At 36.4% G+C, this 12265-nt stretch overlaps 1 protein-coding gene across 1 annotated transcript in view; it reads left to right on the plus strand.

The window, feature by feature from the left end:
• Window positions 1–12265, plus strand: part of RYR2 (ryanodine receptor 2) — a 384696-nt gene that overhangs the window by 289803 nt on the left and 82628 nt on the right. Inside the window, exons 59-62 of the mRNA XM_066546800.1 lie at window positions 2938–3053; window positions 4615–4679; window positions 6473–6594; window positions 9627–9676. Of these exons, the coding sequence (XP_066402897.1) occupies window positions 2938–3053; window positions 4615–4679; window positions 6473–6594; window positions 9627–9676 (353 nt within the window). The remainder of the gene's footprint in view (window positions 1–2937; window positions 3054–4614; window positions 4680–6472; window positions 6595–9626; window positions 9677–12265) is intronic.

Here is a 12265-nt window from a genome sequence, read left to right on the forward strand (position 1 = left end):
CTGTTTTGTTTTGTGGTTTGGTTGGTTGTGGTGGGTTTTTTTTGTTTCTGTTATTGCTTTTTTTGAGGTTTCTTCTATCAAACCAGAACTCTGTGATTATTTTTTATGTTTCAATACCTGGGAATAAGGATGAGCTCCTTCATATAAAACATTGTAAGGAAGAAATGAATTACAAAGTTAGTAGCAGGGGTTTTGGAAGGTATGAACAGAGTTCTCCAGAATGTCTGCATGTCTTCTACTTTCCCTCTCAATATTGCAGCTTTTTCTTTCTGGCATGTGTCCATGCATCCAACTGTTAGTAAACTTACTAGTTTTCTACAAGTGATGGAATTATTAAGTCTTAGTTACAGGTTCATACACATCTTCAAACACATGTCTCTCTCTAAAGGAATTTCTAGACAATTGGTAAGATAAGACAGTTTTATTTCTAAAACATACAACTACTTTATTTCAATTGAGTTCATTTAAAGTATTATTTTTTAAACAATCCACAGTGTAAATGTAATAATAGTTGAATAGTCTGCTGAATAACATGCATAATTCATTTTTAAATGGTGTATATACCTTCCAAATGTAGCATGAATACATTTTTAATTAATTTGTAATCTTTTCTGCCTTATCAGCATGACTTAGGAAATCAGAATCTCTAGAAAAGGCTGAAAGCATATCTGAGCCTTGCATTACTTGAACATTAGTGAGTGAACGAAACAGTCACTGAGATCAATTTAAGTAATCACTGTGAATTGGCCTTGCACATCTACCTAAAATCTGCCTACTTCCTTTCTTTTCTATCAAATATGAATTCCAGCCTGTTTCTAGAGTCCCACAGTTAATCTGATAATTTTGGTAAAATCTTACAGGTTAGCTGTAATAATTGATTTTATTTCCTCTCAGTGCAGTAGGATGTACAAAGAGGGATGTCAGACAGCAAGGGTTTCTTTCCTTATTCCCTGTCAATATGATCAACTGCATTCAGGAGTAATAACCTTTTTATTCCTGTTAAAGACAAGAGAAAAGTGGCTTTTGGGGTTTTTTTGGGAGTGGAAGGCTAAGAAGGATGGTAAAAAAACTATTAACTGGGACACACCCATAGTCTTGTTACTAGTTCTTGCTACATCTGCACCCTCCTGTGCTGGTTAAATGCAGCCTTTTCCACGATGTTTAACGCAATGTATTTGCTGCACCTTTGATGACTACCTTGTCTAAACAAACAAGGGCCTGATTCATGTTTTAATTTGGTCTGCTCACTACTGTGCTTTCCGTATATGCCTTGCTCCCATTTCTTTACAGTCTTTATTTGACAGTGACCATTCAGGTCTCTGCACCCCCATGCAAAATGGCTTCAGGGAAGATAGAAACATTTGCCCCCTACCGAGCATGTAGCACTCTGGCCCACTTCAACTGCTGGTGCAGAAGCCCTCTCTCATCTTACTGACACTGCTCTTTCACATTAGCTGGAATTTTTTTAGACCACAGCAGTCCCACCCCAGTGGCAGGAAGCTGGGACTTCCGGTTTCTGGAGTTGCAGACCCTGCTCTATGACCTTGACTGTCTGACTCCAATGGCTGCGACCAAATGCACTTATGCCAGTGCCCTGCTGAAGCTGCCACTCTGGCCTCAAGGTCTGTAGGGCTCACAGAGCTGTCCCCAAAGCTGTGGCATCTCTAACTACTAATTCTTGAGACTTTCTTTCACCCCACTTGTCACAGACCTGGGGGCACCTACACCCCAAGCCTGACTCCAGTTGCTGGCCCAGTATCCAGCTCATGCTGGTCTTGCCGGTAGCTGCCATCTACTTCTGGCAGCCGATGGAATAGTGAGTGATAATACATAGAGATACAGCTATGAAAGCATTTAATAGGAATTTAGGACAAACTCTAGTGATAAGGTACAGGGCTCAGCCAGTCAATTGATTTGACAGTTTACATGTGACCAGCTGTTTTGAAATCAGTTTTCGTCCCTTCTGTACTTTGCTTTTTATTCTTCCCCCCTGTACAGTCTATCGTTGCTTTGTGTACTGAGCTGCCTCAAATAATCCAAATTCTCATGTCCCTTTCTCTTAGGAGTTCCAAAGTTCAGGTGGCCCTCTCCAAAGTTGTGTCTGAAGTTTCTCAATGGTCCCTTAGTTAGTAAACTTGAGAATTTTGTTCTCCGGCATTGTTTCCTTTATATTTTGTCTACCAGATTTGTGTCTCTAGGCATATGCTTTAATTTAAAGCATAAATGTGCAATACACAGGCAATTCTATTCTGTATGTACGCAGTAGGTATACTTTTTCAACTTGCAACCTAGCTGAGTACCAATTTAACTTGGTGCATAAGTCAGGAAGATGAGGTGTGACTGATTCCCTTGCTTATTTAAGAATAGCTGTTTCATGTGCCATCAATTAAGTCCTGATCCTGCATAAACAAGGCTTGTGTCAATGCCAGCTTGTTGCTAGGGGTGTCAGTCATCCCATGACATGGATTCATGCTTTGGAGTTTCATTCTTGTAGAAAGATGGTTTTTTTGTCAGACTGGTAACTAACATGGATGGAACATGCTGGAAAAGTCATAGTGATGGATATTTAGATTTATTTCTAGTTTGATTGTTTAAATCAAAGTATTTTTTCAGCTTCCAAACTTCCTCACCCAAGAATCAGTCCTTGTAGGGAAATGTAAGATATTACAAGTAATGGAAAGAAATTATAATAATAGTGGATTATTTTGATTGACAAGTGTAATTTTTTTTCTAGACTTCTGGTTGGGAAATCTACTTGTGTCTTAACAAATTGCTCAAAATCTAAGTGTGAGAGTGCTGTTTGCATTAAACACAAAAAAAATCTTATATTAATAAGCACATGATCATTGCTAGAAAAAATGGTGTCAGACTACATGGAGAGGTAAGACTACTTGGAGTCCTTCTGTATGTGTAAAAATTTATTGTTTCCTTTTACAGAGGACTTAAGGACCTGGAATTAGACACGCCTTCCATTGAGAAACGCTTTGCCTATAGTTTCCTTCAGCAGCTTATAAGATATGTGGATGAAGCCCATCAGTACATTTTGGAGTTTGGTATAGTACCCCTTGCACATTTTTTAAAACAATTATAAGCTAATATTTCAGATGTTATAAAAATAACCAGAAAAATTTTTTAAAGATTGATACATTTCTGGATTAGTTTTCCCTTTAATTTCCTGTAGTTGATGAAGATCATGAATTTTGGAGTTACGAACCTGCCATTCATTGCAATTTCCCATATTCATTCATCAGATTAAAAATTTTCAGCAAAAATTTATGACTTTCATTCTTTGTAAAAGAAAACTATCTGCCCCCTTGCATTTATGCACAAAATTATAATCTCTCACATGTGCACAATAATACTATTCACATGTAATCCCTATTGTGTGCACAGTAATACTATTCACATGCAATCCCTTTTTCAGAGAGCAAATGAAACCAGTCATTTGTACCATTGTGAATTTTTCTCTCAAAAAGGGAGTAGAGAAACATCTTCAACAAACTCCCACAATAGGAATGTTCTTTCGCAAATAGCCAGCACACGTTTTGTGAACAACACTATGAAAGATTTATCTGCTTTTGGTGAAGATAAAAAAATACAAAAGTTTGGTGACCCAAGCCATCTTCTTATATGAGCAGTAAAAGCCAAAAACACCTGGCCAGATGCTGCTTCTGTTGTGAACATGGGAGTTGCAATGACATATAACATATACTGTGCCTCATAGTGATATATACTGTAAATGACAGTAACAGGAACATCAGGGCGATTGAATAAATCAATACTCACCTAAAAACCAATCTAGTTTTAATGTGGAAATTTGGCAAATTTGGGAGTTATTATATGCCATGGTTACTTACAGTAGCAAAAGTCTGGTCTTGATAACTCACCAGGCTACTTCTGCTGCTAATGCTTGATTACCATGGCTTCATCATTCCTAATTACATAAATTTGAGCTAACTGCAAGAATGATAATGATTAAATACTGAAACACTAGAAACATTGGTGGAACAAATACTGTTTGAGTCCCTCAATAGATTAATGGAAAGAAAACAGTAAATAAACTAGAAATAGTTTGGGAGCTGTAAGAGATTTTATTTTGAAAGAGATTTTGTTTTTTATGGTAGGGGAGGAGAGAAGCATTTTTAATTTTAGTTGAATAGATCTAACCATTAATTTTGTTCTTTAGTACCAAGTTCATAAATAAGAAATGAAAATTCATTAATTCCATTTCTCCTGGGAACAACTGGAGAAAGGTGTGTTATTAGAATCTGAGTTCATGTTTCCAAATTGTCACGTGTAACAGGAACAGATAAACACAACACCAGATTTTTATCTCACAAAAACATCCATATCTCTTTGTACTATGAGATGCCTACCCTTTTATGAAGATTTGGGCAGTTATTATTTATACATTTTATTTGCTGTTACTTTTCCTCTAATGAGGAAGTCATAAAATGCCACTTTAACTAGTGCCTATACTGTTTGAGGTGCCTTAAATCTACATCTAAAGATGACCAGTATTATTTGTTTATAGTGTACACTTCCTAGAGAAAAATGCAGAGTAGACTGTAATTAGGATACATAACAAGGAACTTATTTTTCTTCTCTCTGCAGATGGTGGCAGCAGAGGCAAAGGAGAGCAATTTCCATATGAACAAGAAATTAAGTTTTTTGCCAAAGTACAGTATATTTTTGCTTATTCTTTGTCAACATAGTGATTAACAGAAGTGAGAGCATATTTTTTAGTAACTGTTATTGTTATAGTGGTGTTTTTCTGTGTTAAATTCATTCTTTTATTAATTAAAAACAGCAGTAATAAAAATAGCTTGAAAACAACGTGGGATGAAATATAGATGTGGGAAGATTACAAGACTATATTTTTTATTCTCATTATTTCCTGCTCCATGATATGCAGCTACTCATATGATATTATTCAGAAGCTCCCTACATTTTCTGTTTTCTGGCTTAGTCTAATTTTGAAGATTTTTCTCTTTTACAATCTTCAGGTGGGTTAATGTGAGCAATAGTTATTGGAATTAACACGGCTGTGTATCTGTCAGTGTCATGGTAGTTATTTCTCTTGTTTTAAAACCGTGTTGTTGTCTCCATCACGGAGTCAAACAATGGCTGAGATTGGAAGGACCCTTTGCTTAGCACTTTCAGAGAGCCATGTCAGACATCTTTTGAATATGTCCAAGGTTAGAGTCTCTCTGCTCAACCTGTGCCAGTGCTCAGTCACCCTGACAGTAAAAATGTGTTTCCTGATGGTCTGAGAGAACCTACTGTGTTCTCTTGTACTAGAGAGCCCAGAACCAGATACAGCACTTCAGATGTGCTCTCACCAGAGTTGAGTAGAGTGGAAGGTCTAGCAGGTCCTCCCTGGACCTGCTGACAAGCACTCTGTCTAGTTCAATCCACACTGCTGTTGGCTACCTTTGCAATAAGATTGCTTTTTTGGCCCATGGTCTGTTTGCTGTCCACTGAGGATCCCCTGGTCCTTCTTTGAAAAACTGCTTTTCAGCTGATTAGCTCTCAGTGTGTCCTGGTAACTGGACTTCTTCCTCCCCAGATGCAGGAATTTGCACTTTTCCCTTCCTCTTCCTCCTGACGGCCATGAAATTCCTCTCAGCACAATTCTCCTTTTTCTGTCATGATTTTACACTTTATAAACCAAGAAAATCTGCTATTGCCTTTCAAACATAAAATCCTGTATGATATTTGCATATTTAAAATGCCTTTTGAATTCATTAATGAGTAAGAAGATGTGACTGCTTGCAGCATTTTCTAACTCTGGTGTCCTTTGCAGTAAGTTGTTATTTCAATGCCTTAGAGTACTTCCATGTGGTATTATTTGTCAAGCTGATTGACTCAGAAGCTAGCATCCCACTCTCTTGTGAACCATGCTCCAAAAAGGAAGCAATTCCATATTTTCTTTTCGGCCATTTGTTTTGGATCAGCTGCTGTCTGACACCTGTAGTGGGCACTGAGTAATAATCATCACAGAAAGTAAACTGAAAAACTTCTGTGGTACAAGCCCTTAGTAAGTGATGTTATTTTGAAAAATCTAGAAATAAGTGCTGTTTGCATGCTGACAGTTGTAGGTGAATTTTTTTAAACCTACATTAAAAGGACCAAAAAGCAATAGTTGTATTTGGTTATGTGGTATAGGAAAAATCTTAAATTGTGAGATAAAATTAAATGATACTTTCTGCCTTGTACTCCTCCTAAAAACCCCCACAGATAAGTCCCAGTGATAATGTAATTTCTTCTGCTGCCTTACTTGATGACATATTAAATGCCTTGAATATTAAATAAATTCAGAGAAATTTTAAAGAAAAAATCCAAATAGACAAAAGTTTTAAGACAGAAAACCTGTTTGAAATCTCTTGTCTTTAGTTGTGACCTACAAAGTATAATACAGAACATAGTAAAGAACATCCTGAGATAACCACTCTTTCTGATATAATTTCAGGTTGTGCTTCCTTTGATTGATCAGTATTTTAAAAATCATCGCCTGTATTTCTTATCTTCAGCAAGTAGGCCTCTCAGCAGTGGAGGCCATGCCTCTAATAAAGAGAAAGAAATGGTGACAAGGTAAAGCTTAAAATAATATTAATGTCTATGCATATGTGTGTTGGTCTTTAAAGAGCAGCAGTTGAATGTGGGCAAGTGAGAAGTGGGAGGCACAGAGATATTTTTATGTACACAGAAATTAAGCATTTTTCACTTTCTTTTTCCATTAGGAAAATTCATTGTATAAAATGGAGAGGAATACAGAGTTACTATATGCTGTTTAAAAGGTGATGATTTTAGCATGCAGGGAACTTCAATTTATCCTTATATTCAACAGCAAAACACTTGCACATTCTGTGGCACAGGCTATACAGTTATGTATCATTTTTCTGATATTCCTAACTGTTAGAAATAGGTATACACTGAAATCATTGTTCCTGCAAAATTTTCTGTTAGATTTATAAGCCAAACTTATTTGTAGCCGAGTTTCAATAAGTATCGTTATTAATGTCCATAATGTCCATGTCATAAAAATAAGGGAGTTGCAATCTTTCTGCTCTATAGTTTTATAAATAGTAATGAGTAGTACTATCACAGAAATACTTTATTCTTTCTCTGAAGTTACTCTTTTTTGCAGACCATCTCTCTAAGATGTTTTAATGTAATTTCACTTCTGGTTGAATTGAAACCCACATTTCCCCTTTAGTAAAGTGGATTACAAGCTTCACACAGGATCTCTTGAGTACCTGTAACGTGGGCATGTATGATGATTGCCTTCTTGGCTGTTCTTGGGCATGACCCATGCAATATTGAATTGCTGCATTTTGAGGCTGACAGCCAGTTGGTGGTCATTCAGACATGACCACCATGGCTTGCAAGATTGTGTGAATGCTGAGTGAAGTTTTTATCACAATATTAAGCTCAAGTAAGTAATGGCTGTATTGACTTTGCATCATCTCATGGACTAATCTGAACTGGCAGCTTATCTCAATGCTGTTCTTCAAGGGATTTAAAAACTGTATCAAAATGCATGCATGTAAATAATTTTCCAGTCTTATGAGCTGCTAATTTTCTGTCTGTAATGTCCTGGATAACGGTATTTTTACAGATGTTAAGTCATGCCAATAAACTCCCTCCTTCTGGAAAATGTCAGCTATATCAGCATACCTGCTGTATAGAGATTCAGGATTTATGCACATATGCTCTGTAGCTGTGTGAGATTCCAGAACTTATAGTCCTGCAAAAAGATCAGAGCTTCTGCCATACTTGATTGGGTTATGTGCCATCCAGATGTGTCAGCCAAGGAGAAGAAAACAGATGCAGGGAAATCTTGGATGAGTAATAGCTAATTCCATTGAGTGCACCTCCAACACAGAATTTGTTTTAAGCTAAGAGCAATTCCTGTCTGCTTTCCTTCTCCAGTGACAATAAACTTGCATTCATTAAGCTGTGGAAGAGTATAATTTTGGATATTGATAATGCAGTGAAAGTCTTGGCATATGCAACAACCATTCCATATTCAGAAAATACAGTAAATCCAGATCTGTTTTGCTGACAAATATGGGTCAGACTTCTTCCTGAAATGTGGTGGCATTATATGCTGTTGTATTTGTAACCAACCTCTTCATGATTGGGTTTTTCGAATTTCTCATCCAGTAGACCAAGTTACAAGTTATCTAACTACTGTAGTTGTATGAAATTGGTTCTAAATATCAATCTAGGTATTGGAAATTTGGAGTTATTTATTTATTTATTTGCCTCAACTAAAGGCACTGTAGATGATAGTTTCAGTCTCACTTTGTGAAAGCATAGCATCTGCTGAATGGTACAGTCAGTTGAGCAACATTTGTCTGTCAGAACATAAGATGGAGTGGTGAGCTATTTATGTCTTTTCCAGAATGGACACAAAATCTATATGATGCTAACATGCTTCTCTACATCTTTTCCTGTTGGATTTGGTGATTCAAGATCCTCATAAAACAATATATAGTCTGTCTGCTTCATGGAATAAAAAGTGAACTGAGATCCCTGAACATGCACCAAGCAGGCTCATTTCTAAAACAGAGCAGTTGCTGTTGCTAGAGTGGATCACTATGCATTATCTAATTAGCTGGATTCAATCCCACATTAATCTGGCTGTTGTGATTCTGGACATAAATGTTTCCATTTGACACTGTGCTCTTGTCTGTCAATGGAACAACATGTTCAGATCTCATCCATAGGCTGTGCAGACATGCTTATTGTATCTTTTGCTTTTAAATCAGAGGCTAATAAATAGCTAGTATACCTATTAATTACGTAGCTTAATAAAATGCCATGATATTGTTCATGTCATTTATAGCAGATGAAAGGGTTTGCAGCATAAAATAATACCACAAAAATGGATGTTCCTGGTGAAAATTCTCATGCCAAACCAGATCTTGAAGATTGATATAATTCCAACTTCAATCTGGAGCCCAGGTCAATTTGGATAGGGTAGTTTGCTCCTGCTTCTATGATTAACAGAAAATTTTACTCTTCTTTTTTCTCAATGGAGTGCTGTTTATCAGCACAGGAAGTAGTTCAAACATGCAAAACAAAATCATTGATCATATTGTTTAAAACCATGTAAGAGGTGATATTGAAAAAAAAAAAAACTTATTCGAAGAAAAATTCTTACTGTGTTCAAGTTTACAAAATCCTAATTGAACTAGTTAAACATTTGCCATCACACACCTCACTTAATTTGATTCCGTTGCCTTGTGTTTTCAAATTGTTAGTGGTATCCTGTGTAGCACAATGACCATGTTTTACTTTTTAAAGCTTTGATGGTTATTTCCTTGTGGGTTATTGTATAGAACGCTTTTATATTAATTAGCTTTGCTTTTAATTTTTTGTTTGTTTTTTTTAATTATAATATGTGCTTATTTAACCATGTTTGTTAAGGATATGCACTTGAAAATTCTTTCTTTAGTATTCTGTCCCACATTCTGCTCAGACAATTGATTCTTTCTGCGTGACATCATGTTGCTTTTCCTGCTCATATATCAGCTGTTATTTTTTCTTTCTTCCCCCCCCCCCCTTATTTTTTTCCTTTTCCCTTCTCTTCTCTTTTATTTTTCTTTTGTCTTCAGCCTGTTCTGCAAACTTGGAGTTCTTGTCAGGCATAGGATTTCACTGTTTGGTAAGGAGACCCTTGACAAATACTAGCATGGCCATCACTTGGTTTTCTTTGCCATTTTTGCATTGTGTTAAGTGCTGCTTTGTTGCATGCTGCATGGCTGAAATGCATGGTCTACACAGACCACCGATTGTTTAGACTGGTAGATCAAAGACTATTTTAGATTGAATAAAAAGCTTTTGTAGTTTTCAGTTTGGGGGGGCTGATTGGGGCTTTTTAGTTTTCTGTGTCTTAACTAATATTTGGGTTTCATTATCATATCGAAGAATTTTGATGAGTAAATTAAAATTACTGATTTGTTATGTTATTCTGAATAATTTAGGAAAAACATTTGACAATCAGAACTGAACATTTTTATTGGAAAGTCATTAAGGAAAATTAGAAGTGGGCTGAGGTGCTTAGTTATCGTCTGTGGAATTCTTGAATATTCTCAGATGTGCTTGACTCCACATACGCATGTGTACCCTCTTTCTGGTATTATGTGACCTTGGCAGGAGCTTGGTGTTTGTCTTATGCCATGTGAAAATCACTGAATTGAAGTCAATCTGAAGTCTGTATCAAGTGTATACATTATATGCAATGTTTGGCATATTTTCTTTGCAATTTTCTCTTATGCCGTGGTGCTAGGAGAGCTGGAATAGTACGTCCTATGCATACATGGCTTCAATGATGGATGCAGTGCAAACTTCAGCATCCATGAACATACCTAATTGGGTAATTATCTAGTGAATTAGAATTTGATTATGTTAACATGCACCTAACTCAATTCTGGCATATTTCATTCAATTTGAAGGGAAAGAACTCGCTGCAGCAGTGTGGCGTTTAAAAATTTTACAGACCATTATGAAAACCATTAAACTAAGAAGAAAGATTGGAAGTTTTTTAGCATAATTGCTTTGAAATATTTTGGAAGGAGCTGAGAGGATTTGCCTATAAAGCCAAAAGATGATAGGAGGAATGGAGTTATTTCTGCAGCTGTGTGGCATTGTTGCATCTTTTTCTGGAGGGCGGAATATGTCACAAACCTACACATAAGCTCTGATTTATGCCCTACGTTGTTTCTTCAAAGAATGAACTAGCTCAGTTATGCTATTAACATTTTGGAAATCTTTTTTGTTATTTGCGCACTTGGTTTTCAGATTTTTTTTTCCTAAAATGAGTCATGGTTGAAATTAAAAACCTAAGTCAATATAACTTTCTTCAGTACTAAAGAAAAGATCTTTTCTATTCAACTTCTCAGCTTGCTTATTTCTTGTTGTTTGGCTGGGTTCAAAGGCTAGGAGGTAAGTCAGATAGGATCAGCTGATTATTTGTGACAGCTACAGTTTGTTTTTTAACTCTTTTCCCAGACTACAGTAACAACAGATTACAAAATCTATGCCAACACAGTAGTTTTGGTATGAACTGTGACAAGGTGATTGTGAGACTATGGAGCATGAGTGGGTTGTTTACTATGGACTTAAAAACTCAAGTCAAAATCCCCTTATAGTTTGCCTTCCCCTGCAAGTGAATTGCATGATGTGAGAAAATCTGATTAAGAGAGTTGCACTTATTCCAGCAATGACAGAGACTGTGCAGAAGAGGAGAAAGTGCTCCTAACTGAGCACACCTGGGGCCTAGAAAGTTATTTGTGCATTTTGAAGACATCTTCTGTGAGCAAGTGTTGCTCAATAATAACTTTTATGTATAGTGTGGAGTTTGCTATAACAATTATCAAAATTCTATATAGTTTTGCTGTATAGGTACTTTATATTACTGTGAATATGAATGGTACTTCTGAATATAGAGCTGCATTTCTGAAAATCATTAGTGAAAGTCATGTAGCTTAAGATGTATATAGTAGTTTGTTAAAAGGGGAAATTAAGCATGTCTTACAGAGTGAACTTAGTCACATTTGATATCTGAGAGTGTCACTAAGATTATGGAATTATCATTCAACATAGAATCATTATTTGTTTACAATGTGAAAGCAAATTTTGGCTACAATAATTTACTGTTTGAGAGCTGTGGCTGTACGTGAGGAAGAATGTATTGATTTATTTTCATTAGTATTACTGGGTAGATATGGAAAGATTTTGGTGAATAATTTTGGTGAATTGAGCATATTAATTTATATTTTCTCAAATTTAAGTAGCTTGATTGTATAAATTTTGAGTAAGCCATTCTATTCTGGAGCAAGTTGCTGAGAATTTGTGGCTGCCCTGTTCCTGGAAGTGTTCAGGCTGGGTTGGATGGGGCTTTGATCAAACCTTGTCTAATAGAAGGTGTCCCTGCCCACAGCAGGAGGTTGGACCTAGATGATTTTTAAGGTCTCTTCCAACCCAGGCCATTCCATGATTCTCTGGTGGTCTAACACACAGTCTGGTGTACTTTGAGCACTTCCCTCCATACCTGCTGTCATTAGCACTGGTCTGCACTCTCTTCATCAGCACAGGCATTCCTATCACCAGAACATCAAAATAATAAGGAAAAAAAGTTTGATCTGACAAAAAATCTTAGTCTTTTGGGGTAGTGATTTTGGTAGGATTTTTTAGGTTGCCTCAGCTTTGTTATCTGCTTGCTTTACCATTGCATGATCACACATGCCAGTGA

This window comes from Molothrus aeneus, chromosome 3, assembly GCF_037042795.1.
Source record: "Molothrus aeneus isolate 106 chromosome 3, BPBGC_Maene_1.0, whole genome shotgun sequence".
NCBI classification, from domain to species: domain Eukaryota; kingdom Metazoa; phylum Chordata; class Aves; order Passeriformes; family Icteridae; genus Molothrus; species Molothrus aeneus.